An 18,312-nucleotide genomic window follows, 5' to 3' on the forward strand; every position below is an offset into this window, starting at 1 on the left:
GAGGCCACACTAGACCAGAGTAGTTCATATACAGTAAGTGAGGTCAAGTTACCCTTTTTTAAATCAACAACTGCCTTTCTGGCAGCGTCATCAGTTCTCTATCTTTTCAAACTAACCCTTGGATGTGTTGTAGCTCCTTCCACTCCTTTAGATAGACCTGCTGTAGAAATGCTTCATTGGTGCTTAACCGCATTCTCAAATGTCAGAGGGAAAAACGAGCAGTCTCACATCTCATTATTTAAACCTGGAAGTACACTTTGATGACTGGCAGTGTGCTAAGAGCTGCTGGGCAGAATGTTAACACAGTGGCTCTTCTACATCCTCATGGACCGCTTTCACCACAGAGTCATGTGTTAACATTACTTGTTGTTTCGTTTAGAACTGAGACTTAAGACTGATGTTATACAGACACATAAAACTGATGAGCAGCACACTGCAGAAAAATATTCAGACCAACAGGAGGTCTGGTATTTCCATAGCATAAAAATTTGCAAGTAATCAGTAATAGAAATGTTACGACAGTGAAATCACTGACCCTTCCCTGGAAGGAAGAAACCTAATTTCTCTTGATATTATCAGTAAAATCCTCCGCTGTTTCCACAGAAACTGTCCCTAGCAGAGGAAATGTCAGTCTTCCTGCTGTACCACTATAAGATATTCTGCTCATATTGGGTCAGATTTCCATCTGACATAGTCAAGGTCACTCCTTTTAAATCAAAAAGCTCTCCTATTGTACTTATTATGCTTTCGGTTCACTCCTGTTTGTGCATGAGATTATTCAGACTCCTCTTACCTGCCATTGCAGCTCCAGAAGACACTTCACACAGACAGCATCAGGATGAATGTACCACTTGCTCCCAAGGCCTCAGTAAAAGCCCTGCAGGAGTGCCTGATGTGCTATTAGAGGAGTGAGCAGGGCAGCCGATGTCCGAGTCGAGCTCAGCTTTTCTTGAGCCGTGAGAACAGATCCTGTCAGCTGTAAATTACACCAGCAAAGTCATCATCAGCATGACAGTCTTAACAAATGAGGTCTGCAGAGGAAGCCTGGCCCCAACACAATCTGGAATCACCTCCATTTGTTCTTAAGTGCAAGGATAATGGAACCAGATGGATGTCTTCCTCCACACTTTCTTTCTGCTGGGTGATTGGACAGAAAGGAGGTGGGAGGCCTTGAGACAAAGGTTTTGATTTTTGGCTTTATATTTTGTCCTTCTGCACCACTGGCTTCATATTAGAGTCGTGAGGAATGGATGGGGTTTCGTAGCTGAAAAATGCTACAAACAGTCCTGAGGTCCAAAACTGAGAAGAAGTAAAGGGGAGAGGAAAGGAGGAAGAATTCAGAAAAGAAATGCAGGATTGAATAACATTAGATTTGAATGCAGTCATTTGTTAAGGGTAGAGATTATTCACAATTAATCCATATTATGTATTCCCTTTATTAGAGCACCAATGGGTGCAAGAGCCCTATTGTCATTGTAGGCGTTTAGTTTTTCTCCCATTCTCTCCCGTTTTTGGGGCATTAGACATGCACCAATTTGTTAGAGAAATGGCATGCACCTAAAATTCTGAAAAAATTAAAGTTTGATACAAGTTTCAAAATGGCCCCAAGGAATTGTCTCAATAGCACAACCTTTCATGCTTTTACAGAGCACTGTCAAATAGCAGTTTTACTGAGATTTATGAAATTTGGTGTGTAGCTGTGGCTTGGAGGGATCTACAAAAAACCCAGTCAGACCACATTCAGGAAATCTGCAATTTTTGTACAAATGAGCCAAAATTAGGCCGTTCCCAGGAGTCATTTTTGATTTAACTAGTTTGAATCAAACTTGAAATTTAGCTTTGAAAATTTATAAAGCAACATACTTTACATGGAGAGTAGTCTTGGTCTCTTCTATACTGAAACTGTTTTACAGAAAACCTTGAGTTTGTTGCTCCACTGAGCCATCTACTGTCATGGGTTGGCAATAGTTCAGACTGCAGTGACTTGAGCTGGGAACCACAAGTTCAAGTTCCATATGGACCAAGTCTAGAAAGAGGGCTGGTGGCTGGAGAGATGTCAGTTCTGAAAACCGCTGATGTGCCCTTGATTAAGACATTGAACCCTCAACTGCTCATGGCACTCGTTCATGTGAGGCCCTCCACCCTGACATCTCTCCAATAGTGTCCATCCACAGTGTTCAGTTTGTACACATATGTGTAGCATAACAATAACCTTGCAAAGCAGATGGATTGGTGGATCTAGCTTGCAAAGCTTCAAGCTGAAATACTTTTCCCCAGTCAGAGAATGCCAGGACCAGTCTATCTCAGTTGTGGAGAAAGAGTCCTTAGCTACAGGCATGGGTAAATTGTACTGTAGTCTGCACAGAATGAGGGCTGGTGGAGAGATTAGCGGCTATAGCAGCAGTTTTATCAGAACTGGACATTTTTTTCATGAAAGTTCAGAAAAAAAAAATGTAAAGCTTTTCTTGGTGGAAAATGTTTTTGCTCTTCTTCCAAGCAGTTTCTGCAAAAGTCAGTTCTATCATCTGGGTCCGCTGATAGTGAAGGATCTTGTATTGATATAACAGCTGCCTGTCAAGCTTGGCCCGTAATATGACCAACAAATGTTTGTCCAATCATCCTCTTGATTTTTTTTTTTTTTTTTAAGATTCTGCCCTTCCCAAATACTATTTATGGGCTGTTTCCTAAAGGGATGTGAAATATTTCCCTTGGCTTTATAAAATAATGGATTTGGTGTGTCACATAGACTCACAAAGTGACACAAAATCCCCTTTGGGGTCAACAAAGTATATCTTCAATTAATTGATAGTTTTCAAGTCAAACAATCTGATAATTTCTTATGTGTATTTTATATTTTTTTATGTTTCATTACATGAAATGCAGCTTAAAATTGGCAGTGATGTAAACAAACCAGATCTTAGATCCTCTTTCTTCCCAAGCATATTAAGTCCAATAAAAAACAGTCTCAGCCAGCCATTACCACATGTAGGATCCCAATCTGCAGAAAGCACAGAGATCAACCAGCTCTTTTGCTTTCTAATAAAAATCACATGCATAATTATCTAGCTTTATTAACATAACATTAACAACTTCATGCCCCATGGCATCCAATTGAGTGGCTGAGGGCCAACCATAACCAAAGGTTACTTAAAAAAAAATTCTGTTTTTATATGCAGAATATATGCACATATGCATATGAAGGATAAGATGGTGGATAGATTCTGGACAAAGAGTGAGAGGAGTGACATGCAGAAAAAGAGCAACAGTTCAGACTTGAACCCAAGTCCCATTGGCTTCACTCAATATCAATACACTATTCATGCATTCATATAACTGTCAAAGTTGCTGATACTTTTGGGTCGCATGTCTCCTGAAATGATACAGTCTTTGTTGTTTTATCAAAAGGTAGCAGCAAACGGAGATAAAATTTAAGACACTGCTTTCATTAAGTCATGAAAAAATTACATACTATACTTTTCCTGCAGTTAAGAGGACAGTTAGATCTGTTACTGTACAGAAACTGAGGTTTCTTGCCAGTGAGATTTTTAATATAGTATGTACATGTAAATACAGAGATATTAAAACACTGAAAAGGGTTTTAAACCAATAAATGACAGTTTAATGGTAGTCGCAGTTTCTCTACAGCAAGCTGTACAGAGACAGTGGAGCAATGTCAAATAATATCATCTGCAGAGATGAATATGATAGTCTTTTACGTTGGAACCAATTTTACTAATCGTTGTGGGACTCCTTTTGAACCATAAATCATAGCCTCTTACTTTTTTCCCTCTTGAAGCCAGCCAATGTGTCGTTCCATTAATGTTATCCATGCCTCATGGACTTTTCTAGCTAGCCTGGGACTTTGGTGACTTTCAAAGGGTCTTCAAAGATTACATCCACACCAGTAAATCCAATATTGAAAGTCTTTTTATCCATTTTTATTTTTTATTCTATCTGTCTCTTGAATATGTATTATTTATTATGACGTGTGCTGCTGACCTCTTGGCCAGATCACCCTTGTGAAAGAGATCTTGGTCTCATTGGATTTTATCTGATTAAATAAAGGTTAAATAAAATAAATAAAACAAATTTTTGAATCTAATTTTTTTGCTTTTGCCACTAGCGGCTAATGCATACCATTTTGTTTCCCACAATGCTTTGCGATGGGCTGTAACACATCCTGCTTTGTCAAACTGCTCAACTCTACACTGTGTAGATCCTGGAGGAGTGGCACAAATAGAGGCAATATTAAAAACTGCAAGGATCTTTTTTTGTAAATATGTGAATATTTTGAAAAAAAAAGTCACAGAATGATTTTTTTCTGCACTTTTGTGTCCCGAAAGTGATAGGAGAACAAGATTGTGCATAGGAATTGTTATTTGTTAACAGCAGCTCCGTTCCCTTTCCTTTTCCATGTAAGAAACAATATTATAACAGCTGAAGTGCAAGCGGAGAACAGAACACCGTCTAAATTGCGGAAACATGTTCGCATCATTTATTTACCCAAATGTGGCCGACATGTTTGATCAACTTAGACACTTTACAGGTTGCAGCATTTTTGGCGAATAAATAAAAGAAAATATCCAAGGTCCATGAGGATTTCTGTTGTTGTTGTGGCACCAAAACAAGATTAGTTTTATTATTCAGTGTTGTATGAACCTGTCAAATTGGTACCATTACAGCCCTGTCTAAAAACAGAACATGTCTCATCACAGTCTCATTTTAAAGGAAGTTATGACTGAAATGAATGTGACTGATGATATTTTATTGAAAGTTTAAGAGCATGCAGAGCAGGAATAATGAAAAGAAACACTCCAAAAGAACTATCATAAAGGACACCATTACGCTTCATGATCATGTATTCATAAAAAACTCTTCTCAGAGGAACACAACCCACAAGTATGGAGATGATGGCAAATATTCTTTGACACAACATATGAAAAACTGAAGGACTCCCTCGAACATTTTCTAAAGAGTACAGCCGTGTTTGAAAATCCTTGAATGACCTTGGTATTGTGTTGAAATACCAATTACTCTTTGTTTTGCAGTTTGAGCTTTCATTTGTGTCAGCGCTGACGTCAAGCGCTGAGAGCCGGTGTGCTGCCACGGTAACGAGTTCTGTGTTACCACATCAGGCTGAAATGAGAGACCAGGGGGCCGTTAGGAGTTATGACTTGTTGCTCCGTGTGAGGCCTCATGATTCACGGTCCTCCAGTTGGCTCTTTCTGCCTGTTTATGTCCTAAAAAGTGTTTGCACCTGCTCCGACGCAGTATAGTATTAATGGACTCGTTTTATGAACACACAGGAAAAAGGGTCGTTCATTTCAAAGAAGACAGCAGAGGAGAGAATGGAGGAAACTTCTTAATGGAGAAATTTGGAAGCTTTAAACGGTTGTCTTAACATTTTATAGATAGATGTTTTGGAATTGCAGCGGATTGCTCGTATTTAAAGTTTTTGATAATTACTTAGTCGCTGCAAAGAGACATTTTTTCGTCAAACCGCCAGACTCTATTGGGAGAAATCGTAATTCTAGGTTGCAGAATACTGGAGTCGCTGGTTTCCACCTGTCTTGATCTGTTTCACTAATTATTGTTTGACCTTTAGATACAGAGAAATATTTGTATAATACGCAGCAAAACATAACTACAAATCTATGCACTAATAGGCCAGAAACCAAGAAGAAACCTCGAATGTTGAAAATTTGCCCTCATGCAACAGTGTAAGAAACTATTATTCTTGTGTTTCTTTTTTTTTTCAGAAAACTAATGGTAGGAGATGTTTTTTACCTTGATATGTTTCGACTGTCATCTGCAGTCTTCCTCAAAGGTGTCACCTGACTGCTGTGATGTGTCCTCAAATGCTGTTCTTCTCAGGAGTGGTCCGCCTGGTGGACCTGACCATGCCCCCCACCACCCGATGGTCTCTAGAGTAGACAGTCCCAGGTGTAGGAGATCATAAATGCCCCCTCGTCCCGGTTGATGGTGTCTTTTCCCCGCTTGCTGATTTCAGTAGCCTCTTTAATCCAGCGTTTGTGTTTATAGAGAATGATAGCCAGTATTGCAGCATTCTCCAGCATGCATGCAGGATTCAAAAATGTTCCCCTTTTCTTGCCTTTTGTACCTTCACACCAGTGAGACAGCTGACTTTTGTAGTCCTGCAGGACTGGGTTCAATCTGTAAGGTTAAAGGGGACATATTTTATCCTTTTAAGACAAGTTTATATTGGTCCCAAAAACATGCCTGTGAAGTTTGTTGCTGAAAACACACCACAGTCATGGATTTTTGCATGTCTAAAACCCCCTCTGTTTCAGCCCTATTCAAAATGAGCCGTTTCTGTCTTTAAATGGTAATTAGCTGTCTGACTCCGCCCCTGACCACACCCCTCTCAGGAAAGGGATCTGGCACTCCTGATGTTACAGACACTTTTATCCAAAGTTTAGGACCTGACTGGGATTTGAACCATCAGTCTCCCCGACTGTAATCAGCAGGGTAACCCACTGAGCTATCCAGAATCTCTGCTGGCAGATGAAGAGGATCAGTTGAGAACGACTTGTTTCAGCACACATTTTCTGAAAGGTGGAGAAAGACGGGGGAGGGAATGGATTTTTCTGGTACTTGAGGGGATTGTGGACAGGCCAGGGGCACATTTTTGTTAGAAAAGCCTGAAAAAGTGATTTTTGTACAATATGTCCCCTTTAAGCTTAATCAATGCAATGAAAGTCCTCGCTACTCATTCAGCTCACCAGGCTGCTGCTAGATCATTCTTCTGATTTCGTCTGAAACCTTGAAAACTCCTCCTTTTGAAATTGTTGAAAGCATCTCTGAGCTCAGGGTAGAAGTTGTTAGAAAAAGGTGGGAGGTGGGGCTGCTTATGCTTGATTCAGAGCGGACTTCGAAAAAAGGCGAACAGTCATTTCTGCTACGAAGGCGGTGGGAGCAGATGTGTGTGGACATGTGGGCTCTGAATGAATGGTGCCTTTTTCTGCTCCCCCAGCCTCTCGTATAAAAAGAAAGTAATAGAAGTTTTATCCTTTCAGTGTTTAATTGAAATGGAGTCTGTGTTTTATTGCCCACCACTGCAGACAGTGACATTAGGGTCACATGAGGATCACAGCAGCCACTGGAGCTCCGCTCTCCTGCTGTAAAAATGTTATAGATGCACATAAAACCAAAGTCATTTCAAGATCTAGTAGCAAAGGCATATGTTTTTTCTTCACTACCTTCAGCCTGTCTGTGTGTTTAAAAATTTGAATAATGGAAAAGAGTATTAAAAGTAGAAGACAGAGCGTCAGTAGTGGTTCTGTCCCTGTGTCCCGTGTACAGAGATTATTATCCTCAGAGTGGACGGCCCAGCTCACATCTAGCCTGTGGCTCCTTTCTCACATGTCATTTCCCATTTTCTTGTTGTAAAATCAGTTTTACATCAAAATCAGGACTGGCAATGGTATTTTTTGACATAATTTCAGCATTTTGTGATTTATTTTTAAAAGAGACAATATATTTTTTGGTATAACAGTTTTTTAAAATCAAGTTTTTTTAGGGGGAGGGGGGGTTTTGGAGGTTCTATATCAAATACAGTAAATTAAATTTCATAAAATATAGTTTTATTTCATAAAGCTGGGGTTGTGCAGAAAAAAATGATACCAAACATGAAAGATTTCTGAGATTTTCAAAAGAAAAGTATTAACAAAATGGCAAAATAGCTAGTGGACCTCTGAGGGTTAAAATATTATTTAAAATAAAAACACAATATGAAACAAACTATAAAAATTACAAATCTAAGAAATACACAGTTCCTTTAAAATACTACATTTGAAATAAAGGCAACCCTTTTGAATGTCCTGTGTGTAAATCCCACCACTAGGGGTCTCTCAATCAAAACAATAACAAAAGATGAGGAGTAGAGATGCTGCTTAGCTCCACCCACATCTGCCGCTGACTTTGTTTTGTATTGTGGACTGTTCAACAAAAAGCTGAAATTCCTACAGTAAAAACAATAAACCGCTGTTATTGTTTCATGGATGGGTTTCAAAGAATGAGGGAGAAAAGCTGTTAAAAGTGGCCTTCCCGGTTTGAACTGCAGGATATCCTTTAGGCTTTTAGAGTAGCTTGAGGTGCGAATCAAGACGGTCAATTTCAAGGCAAAATTCCTCCATGATCTGAAAACAGACTGAGAGCAAAAATAAGAGAAGGTTGGTTGGTGGGATGCCTCTGAAGTAAGGAGAAAATTGATTTTAGTCATGCTGGTTTCCTCTCTATGATATCAGGAGGATCCAACCTGAGCATGGTAGTCACACTGACTACTACAACCCCCCAGAAAGCCTCCCTGCATGCACATTTAAATCTCTGCAAATAATCCTATCAAATTCAAAACCCTACTTGTTGATTAGAAAACAGCAACAAGAACAGCTGCTGTCTTCTGGACTCCCTCACCCAAACCATTCGACCTGCTGAGTCCTTCTCTACCTTAAACGAAGGGGTCACCATGACAAACCACTTCCTCTTACATTTACATTCATGTAAGATTATTGATCATCAGACACTGACTTAACTTCATGCATACTGGGCGAGCTTTCACAGTTATTGAGCAGATTGTCACTGATTGATCTCTTTTCCTCTGACTGTATAAACACCCAGATACTCTCTGTATTTTATAGATGAGCTCTGATTAATTAGACGCAGTAAAAACACAGTGAGGTTGATCAATCACTGCCACCTGCTGAGCTGAGTCAGCACCATCCTAGAGCGTCTCATCTCATTAATTATTTAGTTAATAGATGAAGGTGTAAAAACAAGTCACGTTCAAAACAAACTGTTTGTGATGTTATTCTCACTGAAGAATAGATTTGATTTAAAAAGAGTGTACTCATCTATCACTACAAATCTACACATCTCTTTCATGTCTAATGGAAGTGATCTTCAAATGCAAAAGCAGTTTTTTCATGTCTGCTGTACGTCAGCCCGTTTCATATTCCGAGTTTTTGATTTAGTTTCCAGAGCCATTCCCTCTAAAATATAAAACATTTCTTTCATTGATCACCCTCGGCTCATCTGAAACATTTCTGATCAATGGCTTTGCCTAGAAAATGTTTCTTTTCTGTCCCCTCATTACAGCAAAAACAAATTACTCTGGCATTTAAGATGCATGGACTCACTTGTTGTTCCCATAAACCATTTCTAACTCATTTTCAAATATCTCATAAAAGGATAATGAGCTTTTTTTATGGTCCTGTCTTGACCAAACAGTCAATCACCATAAAAGTTTAAATAGATAAGGAGAGAAGTAATTACTGTGTTGAAGAGAAAAGACGAGAAAACATAGATACTAAATGATCAGACACTTTTTTTGTCCACATCCATTGTTAAAGCTCAAGCAAAATAAATTCTACAGCTAATGCATAAAACATTTGATCTTCTGCTGCAGCTTAACCAGGGCAGAAAAATACATATTTTTCTTGCTGCCGCCATCTGTAGATGCACATCAGTCATATCACAAAGTTGGTCTTGTGGGTTGAAGCATGCCATGCTGCCACTTCTGTTGTTTAATTGAAACAAAAACAGCAATTTCTCATTTCTATGACTAATCTACATGATGATTGGCTTTTCCTTTGTGTAGCAAAGTCTTAACCTACATTTGTAGATGCATTGATGTTCTGTGTTAATTGACAATAGACTTCTGAAGGGTTTCTGAGTCCATAGTGTAATATTCACCTCAGAATCATGCTAGTTTTTAATGCTGTGGCTCTGTACCTGGGGGTCGAGACAGTCATGAAACACTGAGAGGGGGTCGCCAGATGGCTTCCAAAAAATAAAGAATATTTTTTGAATATTTCAAATGGTATATTTTACCCATTTTTATAAAATACATATGCATAAAATTAATTAAATGTTGGATAAAAACATATTCATTTGGTGAGATTTGCGCTCTCAAAATAAAGTCTAAAAAAAATTCCTTAAAAAGTGGCTATTCTTGAATTTGCATCACCCTCTGGTACAGTGGGAGTCCCCAGTCCCTGGCACTTAGATTTAGGGGGGTCATGGTTTGAAAAGTTTGAAAAACCCTGGCCTAAAGTGTGCAGAGATTTCCCTGGGATCTGGACTATTTGCCAATTTCTCAAACCAGAGACCCTCATGCTACTGTTGATTCTGGGACAACTAAGCCCTTCTAGATTGTTCTTTTTATATCCAGTTATCACCTGTTACCTACTTACCCGTGGACTGTGGTGTTCAGGAGTATCCCGACATTTCCCAGTCTTTCCTTGCTCCTGTCCCAACTTTTTTGGAGTGCATTGCAGGTTTTAAATTCAGAATATCTATATATTTCTTGACCACAAATAAACAATAAATCCTACCATTTTTAACATGATTTTTTTTTGTCATTGTGCCGTTTTTCAGCTTAATTGGTTAAAAGGATTTGCAAATAATTTCTGTCTGCTTTATTCACAATTTACACAGTGTCCCAGTTTTTTTGGGATTAGCTTTTGTAGTTTGAATTTAACTTTTAACATCACTGGAAGTGAGTGATGACAAGGAACACAAAAACACGCATCCATTTATTATTATTGCCTTTTTTTTTGTTAAGTTAACAAAGAAACAGGGCGTTCCACCTGTTCTCTTGTTCAGGCTCAAATCGAACGATTTTTTCTACTGGCAGCCTCCTCACTCATTCCTGCCAGCTCTTTGACACAGCTGCTACTGGCAGATATTAATGTTCATTATTATAGGGTGCTAATGTGGCCCTTTGGACTGATGCTGCATTGGTTGTTGCACTGATCAGGGGTTTGACTTCCTATCTTAATGTTGTTTACATGTAGTTCCCTGCTTTTAGTCAGCCAACCTGTCCAGATGAAGGGAAACCTGCACTACCCACTTATCCTTAATCCTCCAATGCATCAGTCAGTATGTTCAAAGCAAATAGCACTCACTCCTTATTTTGATGAGTGAATGATGTTTAAGGAGCAAACACAGTTTGACCCCCAGCGTCAACCACACTGTTTGCTGTTATCTGTGTTTGCAGGATTCAGATAAGGCACAGCAGCGCTGATTTAAAGAGCAGTTATCTCAGCATACATACATTAACACCTTTGCCTGACCTTTCATCTTACCTTTCTTATATCTGTCCCGTCTATCCTCTCAGGTCCACCTGTTGAAGGACCAGCTGAGTGCAGAGGCCACGGCTCGACTAGAGGCTCAGGCTCGAGTTCATCAGCTGCTGCTGCAGAACAAAGACCTGCTCCAGCACATCTCCCTGCTGGTTAAACAGATCCAGGAGCTCGAGACCAAGATGTCTGGACCAAACTCAAGTGAGTTTTCATACATGGAGGCACATTTGCTTACATGTTAAACTACAGAACACCGACAAGGAGAGAATAAAGTACCTTAACAGGTTTTATTGGCTGAAAATTTGCTTATGTAATAGTAACAGCAGCAGCAGCAGGTGTGTAGCAAAGCTTCATTCTAAGCTGACAAAGAAATACATTTAGGATGATCCGCAGTGATCAGACAACTTTTTTTGGTGTGGAATTGTTGCATCTTTAAAAAGAAACATAATCTAATGTTTGCACACTGATGGTGGGGAGGGGGGATTTTCTGCAAATCTATTTACTGACATGCTGTGCTAGTGTTTGTATTTCAACCATGGAACATCTTAGATTAACCTCCTGAGACTCAGCATGTACATATGACAGGCATGTCCACACTTTTTCCACAGAGGGCCACATATTTGAATATATAAGAATGATGGGGCCACTTTCATAAACCACACCTTGAGGATATTAAAGTTATAAACCAGTCTAATGTGGATTCAGATATTCTTGGTGATTAAGTGTGCTCTTGGGCTAGTTAGTGGTTGTTTCTCTCTGACTGACTGAAATTTTGAGAATTTTTACATTAAGTTAAAAAATAAACACACCAGACTTGGTTTGCAAAGTTTTTTTTGCTTAATGTTTATAAAAAATGCACTAAAAATAGGAAAAATAGATGGGTCCTAAACTGCCACTTGAAGCATCCAAGACAATTCACCTCTAAATTTTTGCCTCATATGAATATTAACACTGTCTTGGTCAGGAACAGTATGAAAAGCATTATAGAACAGCATTACTATATTATTAACATCTGGAAATGAAACATTGTTCATATTGCTAGAACATTCCTCAGGTAACCAAAACTAGACTGAATGAATATCATAAGGTTGTACACCATGTCATCTGGATCAGACTGGCTCCAGAATTTAATCATTTCCTTCCAGGCCTTTGCTTTTTCCATATTACTACTGACAAAAAACAAATAAACCTACAGAAGAAACAAAATGAACTTTTTTCCAGGTGTAACCCCAATGATAGAAATAAAGAAAAGTGAAAGATAGACATGAAACAGGCACAAAGCTGGCAGGTAAGAATCGTGCACTGCCACATTTAGGTCAACACACATCAAGGAAAATGAGTGAGACTACTTCAGATGTACTGTAGATAGCCTTTGAAAGGTAAAAGTCTACATTAAAGCTTCTGAGTGCTGTGAAAAAAATCTTTTGAAAGCATTACAGCCTCTCAGCGCTGTGATTACTATTCACTGTGCACATTACGTTGGCGTTCTTTCGTCCACAACCTCCTCCGTCCTCTCAGTCAGTCTCCTCTCAGCCCTGCACATTGTTCAGGATGTTCATCAGCAATTCAGACAGACAGTCGGCGTCCAGCCTGCCCTCCGATCGTCACCCTGCGAGGAACAATCCTTTATCTTATCTGCCAACATTTCAGTGATTCAGAGGAGGCAGGTTTGTCATCACCACCTTTGAATGGTGGTTGTTTTAGAAGAACTTCATCAAGGTCAGGAAAAGTTCTCCATATGAATCCACTTGAATGCAGCCTTTATTTCAGTTTATATTTTATAGGTAGGTATACCTGTAAGGGTGACATTTTTTCATCATGTTTTATAAGCAGACGTTTTGACTTTTACAGCACAAGTATACAGCTAAGGAAATCAACTGTGACTGAGGTGTCAGTTTTGGGTTTGTGCATGCTGACTCACTAGCATGTCTTATTGACACCCCAAAATGAAAAAGAGCCATCTTTAGTGTATTAGTTCCTGTCCTTTTCCTTTTCTCACAATAGAAATCATCCACCATGACAGAGCTCTATTTCACAGCCCTTTTTACACCATTCACTACAATTTTACAGCATGAAACAAGGTCTGGCTAAAGGAGGAGAGGCAGGGATCACAGACTTTAGGCTGACATTTTGTTGAAGGATTCAGGCTTACATCTACAGTATGAGACACTTAGGCTGAAGATGTACTCGCTGCTTTAAATTGGATTGATGTATGCATCCAGCTGCATCACAAGCTTTCTTTTAAATACTTTGTAAATGACATGTTCCTCAGGTCACACCAGAGAGCTCAGGCCAAATGCAACTACCTAATGTGTGCAACGTAAATTTCAAATATGACAGTTTTGAGCTCAAAACTAATATAAATATTGATAATCAGCAGTAACATAAGATCAGCTCAGGGGATTCACAACCAGTATCAGACGACAGCATCTGCACCACGTTCACAACATTTTCCTCTGTGCAGACATGATGGCTCTGGTGTTTCGATTCAATTAGCGACCGTTGTACCTGGTGGTTTTCAGCTACATGTGTTTGTAGGTCATTACAACAGCTGCTGAAAACAGAGTCCTTGTAAATGACTCTGTTTATTTTCATGTATATGTAAAAATATTCTCCTTCCATCAAACTATCCACACATCATTGTCTGTAGCGCTTATCCCATTTGGTGCCATGTGGCCTGGTGCCAATCCCAGCTGTCACTGGGTGAGAGGCACAGTACACCCTGCCTTGGTCACCAGCCAATCACAGGGCTGAATGTAGAGACAAATAAGCAGCCACACTAACTCTCAGAAAAATATGAAAACGTTTTGAAAATGTTGACAGAAATTTTCAAATCCTCTGTATGCTATATTTTGATCCTCCCCAGACTCAGCAGTCTTGCAGCTTTTGCACACAGAGTCAGTTTTTCATCCAATTTCTTTGCATGTTAAAACTTGCCAAAACTTGTCATTTTTGGGGGGAACTGGTTAGATTTTTGCGTTTTTTCACATCAGTCGAGATCATTAAAATGAGTGACTTACTTAGAGCAGCATCTGCTGCTTCCTTCTCTCTTGCTTGCTCACCCCTTTCTTCTCTCTCCCTCTCTCACACTAAAACCCCAGTTCAAACCCTGTGATTTGCGCGTGTGTTAGATGGATATCAACCACAGTATGTAACAGATAAATGCAAATGTGTTCTCACAGCCATGTAACAAAGATGGAATTAAAAGTTACTCTCCTTTTCTCCAACTTGGCGCGGTGCTATGTCATACAAGCTGGAGCCGTATGAAGCTCTGTGTCAGGATGGATGGGTTCAGTATGTTTTTAAGGAATGACAGAGCCACTGACTCATCCTCAGTGCTTATTTTCATCGCATTATGAAACATTTTGCCATTTAACAGATTTTCAAAGTGAATACAAATAAAACAGAACGGATTCAGTGTTCAGGGTTCAAGTATGTGTTTCCCTGTATTACAGCTCCCTTAAAAAAGGATCAGAAAATAACCGAGACCTTTAGTTTAGACCTTAAACCTGCATTATATTTGCAGGGATTAGCAATTCCTTTTCAACCTGTATTCAGTTTAACACAGCGCAAAGAGAAGATATGTTCCAAAAATGTTGGGACATGTGCAAAAAAGACCGAATGCTCTGAATGTTCAAAGAACGTCTTGGATATTCCACAGATAAGTGGGTTAGTTGTTAACCTTAGATAGTACCATGATCGGTTATAAAAGGAGCACTACTAAAAGCCTCAGTCAGTGACAGTCATCGTTGGTGTGAAGTTCTCCACATTGTGAAAATTGCGTGGGCAAATCATCCCACAGCTTATGAACAACATTCCTTAACTCAAAGAAACTTGAGATTTCACTATCTACAGACCAGAATATCCCCAAAAAATTCAGAGAATCTGGCGTAATCTATGCATGTAAAGGACAAGGCCCAACTCTTAAACTGGCATCATTCTGTGATGGATATTACAACGATGACTTAGGAACCTTTTGGAAAACCAGTTTGTTAACACAGTATCACTGTATCTACATATTTAAGTTAAGACTACTGTGCAAGGGGAGAGCCATATATAATCCACATTCAGAAGTTCTTCTGACTTCTCTGGACCTGAACTCATCTGAGATGGAGTAAGCAGAAAGGAGCGCTGCGGTCCGGGACGTCCACATTACAAAATGTTTTTGTAAATAGAGTCCAATCAGTCCCCCAGACTAAAGACGAAAAAGGATGATCCAGAATCAAAAGCCAGCATCTGTGATGGTGTTGAGGTGTTTTACCAATCAGGCAATAAACGATTGTTTGCATAGCACCAATTCATAACCAAAGTTATCTCAAGACACTTACAAAGAGGGCAGGTCTGGACTGTACTCTCTGTTGTGGCCTATTATAATAGACCAGTGATAATCACCATGAGCACAGCACTAGCAGTATTGAGCCCCGTTACAGTAGTGACAGAAACCTTCCTTCTAATGGGCAGAACTGCTGAGCAGACCAGACTCATGTTGAAAGGTTTGGGTTGGAAAGGGCTCAAAGGAGGGGTATAGAAAAGCAGGAAGAGGAGAGGGACAAGAGAAACAACAAAACAACACATGAAAAACAAATATATGGCAGTCCTGCCCATAAACCTATTTTGTTGGAAATTGCTGTAACTTTATTAGTGCTGGCAGCAATAAGTGAAAAATTAGCAGTAGAAGCCATGATTGATAGAAAAGGAACAATGCAATATTAGCTTTAGCAGCTAGGATGGTAATGAAACAGAGGGAACCATTATTTATACTTATAGCAGTAAAGCAGTATTGCTCTTAGGTTTAATTAGATTGTTCTAGTAGTGGGTTTTTAGAGCCCATGGCATGAATGATTTTATGCATTATTTAGTACAAGATATTACAATGGAAATATGCACTGCTGAGCTACTGCAGATTTACATCAGGAAAGAATAGGAAAGATTTTCACTTTCAGTAATTCAACAAATAGTGTTTTCAAATCGCTGTTGGAAGAAAAAGCGACGACTTGCTCCTGTCCCAACTATTTTGGAATGTGTTGCAGGTATCAAATTCACATTGCACACAACATCCCAGCATTTGGGATTTGGGATTTTCACTTTATTGGTCCTTTGTCTGAGGAAATTGGCTCTGGGTGATTCCATTCATCTGTGATTCTGTTCAAGTTAATAAAAACTGTGAGCAAACACAACAGAAGTTACGCAGAAAGTTTTCTACAAAGTTAACTTTGTTGGAGTTGTGATAAGTCGCTGCCACTCATGCAGCGTCATGTTTCAAATTGAAATTGACTGCAGCTCAACAGTGGACAAAATACAACCTTTCTCCCTGTTTCATGCTACTGTGGCTTGGAGATTGATATTGAGAAGATTGAGTGTTGTTTTCGTGAATATTTCTGTGTTTTTGAACTCCAGCTCTGTTTGCTTATCAAAGAGAAGGCAAAACATGTCACTGAGCTGCCTCCATGATGATGATGAAATGCTTTGAAATATGCTTTTTTCCCTTCTTGCCCAGTACAGAAAACACATTGATTTATTGGTAACTGTGTGACTGATTTTATTAGAATCATACCCACCACGAAGTTCAGCGATATCTATGTCCTATGAATTATTCTTCTGCCATGATCCTTCAGAAGAGGCGGCAGCAGATGAATTTAAATGGAGGCACAGTCTGAATGTGGTGGAAGATGTCTGATCCATTTTTTATTTCTCCTTGCTGCACATTCATCACATTTCCTTTCTCTTTTTCCTCGTCCCTCTGCAGTGGGATCTCAGGACAGTTTGCTGGAGATTACCTTCAGGTCTACAATACCTCCTGTGATCTGTGACCCAACCACACCAAAACCAGAAGTCTCTGCTCTCAATCTACCTGCTTTGGGCCCTAATGACGTGACCAGCAACGCCTTCTCATCCACCAACGGGACCGTGGGGAGTCCTCTAGGTAGGGACCAGTGTCTACTCAAACTGGAGTGTTTCCGTTTCCTCTCTGGGCCTCCGCCTCCTCGACTCCCCTCGCCTCCCCCGCTGCTCAAAGCTAACAGGCCTCAAATAAAAGATCGAGACGTGTCTGAGGACACGCCAAAGTTGTTGTCCCGTGAGGTCAAGTCTCTTGGCAGCCTGGACTTTGCCAGGTTTCGTGAGTCGGGTATCGCCTCGGAGTACGAGTCGAACACGGACGACAGCGATGACAGGGATGATGAGGATGAGGGGGAGGACGATGAGGAGGAGGAGATGGAGATCTTTGGCTGGGGGACGGACGAGGAGACAGTGAGGCTTCTAAATGTTCTGAACAGACAGGGGACTCCTGACTGTCTGGGAGATGAAATAGCAGTGTAACAAACTAACCTGCTCCCCTGATATTTCCTGTCCAGAGCAAACACAATAGCCTTGATCTGTTTCGTGTCTGTTTTGTAGGAATAACCATGTAGCAAACTAACCTCTGTCAGACCTGCACAGATGTGGATACAAGGCTTCTGTTAAAATACTGGAAAGATGAAGGGCTGAAGTATGTAAGTTGAAGCAAATCTTCACCTGCAGGTGAAGGAGGTAAAAGCAAATGGGGTAGCCTCGATCTGGCTGAAGAATACAAGACAAGACAAGGTCTTGGTTGGTGATCCGAGGGATCCTGAACATATCAGTGAGTTAGGCGAAACTTCCAAAAGGGAAGTTAATATTATGTAAATGGAAACGGTTGAAATGAGCATTCGGTACAGGGGTGAAAACAGATTATCTTCATGGAGAACACTAACAGTTTTTAACAAACATGATGTACAGAAACAGCTCAGATGACAGCAACTTTTTAGCACCACATGAACTTATGGTGGAGTATAATATGTTTAAATTAAAAGCCTGAACCACAGAAATCATGCCAGTAAGTATCAGTCAGTATCCTTGTGTTTGATTGATGCACTAGTCTTCAGTTACATCATATAACAAGCAATTAAAAGAGTCTGCTTTGGGTCACAATTGGAGGTGATGTAGGGTTGCTAAAGAAGACCTTAACACCAAAGACCTGAGATTGCCCCATGTGAGACCAGATGAATTATCAACCTTTTGTCTCAAAGTAACACAAAATCCTAAATATGAATAATTTGACCATCCTGGGCATGGGCTATATTTCACATCCATCTGGGCAACAGCTCATACACGATGTTTTGGAATGGCAGAATTAGTCAGATTTATCTCAAAGGATGATTGGATAAACATTCTATCAGTTGTGTTTATTACT

At 39.8% G+C, this 18,312-nt stretch overlaps 1 protein-coding gene across 1 annotated transcript in view; it reads left to right on the forward strand.

Annotated features, from left to right (window-relative positions):
• Positions 1-18,312, forward strand: part of LOC121512179 (carboxyl-terminal PDZ ligand of neuronal nitric oxide synthase protein-like) — a 332,287-nt gene that overhangs the window by 252,133 nt on the left and 61,842 nt on the right. Inside the window, exons 9-10 of the mRNA XM_041791325.1 lie at positions 11,138-11,303; positions 16,849-17,025. Coding sequence (XP_041647259.1) covers positions 11,138-11,303; positions 16,849-17,025 — 343 coding nt within the window. The remainder of the gene's footprint in view (positions 1-11,137; positions 11,304-16,848; positions 17,026-18,312) is intronic.

The sequence above is a fragment of the Cheilinus undulatus genome, linkage group 7, assembly GCF_018320785.1.
Source record: "Cheilinus undulatus linkage group 7, ASM1832078v1, whole genome shotgun sequence".
NCBI classification, from domain to species: domain Eukaryota; kingdom Metazoa; phylum Chordata; class Actinopteri; order Labriformes; family Labridae; genus Cheilinus; species Cheilinus undulatus.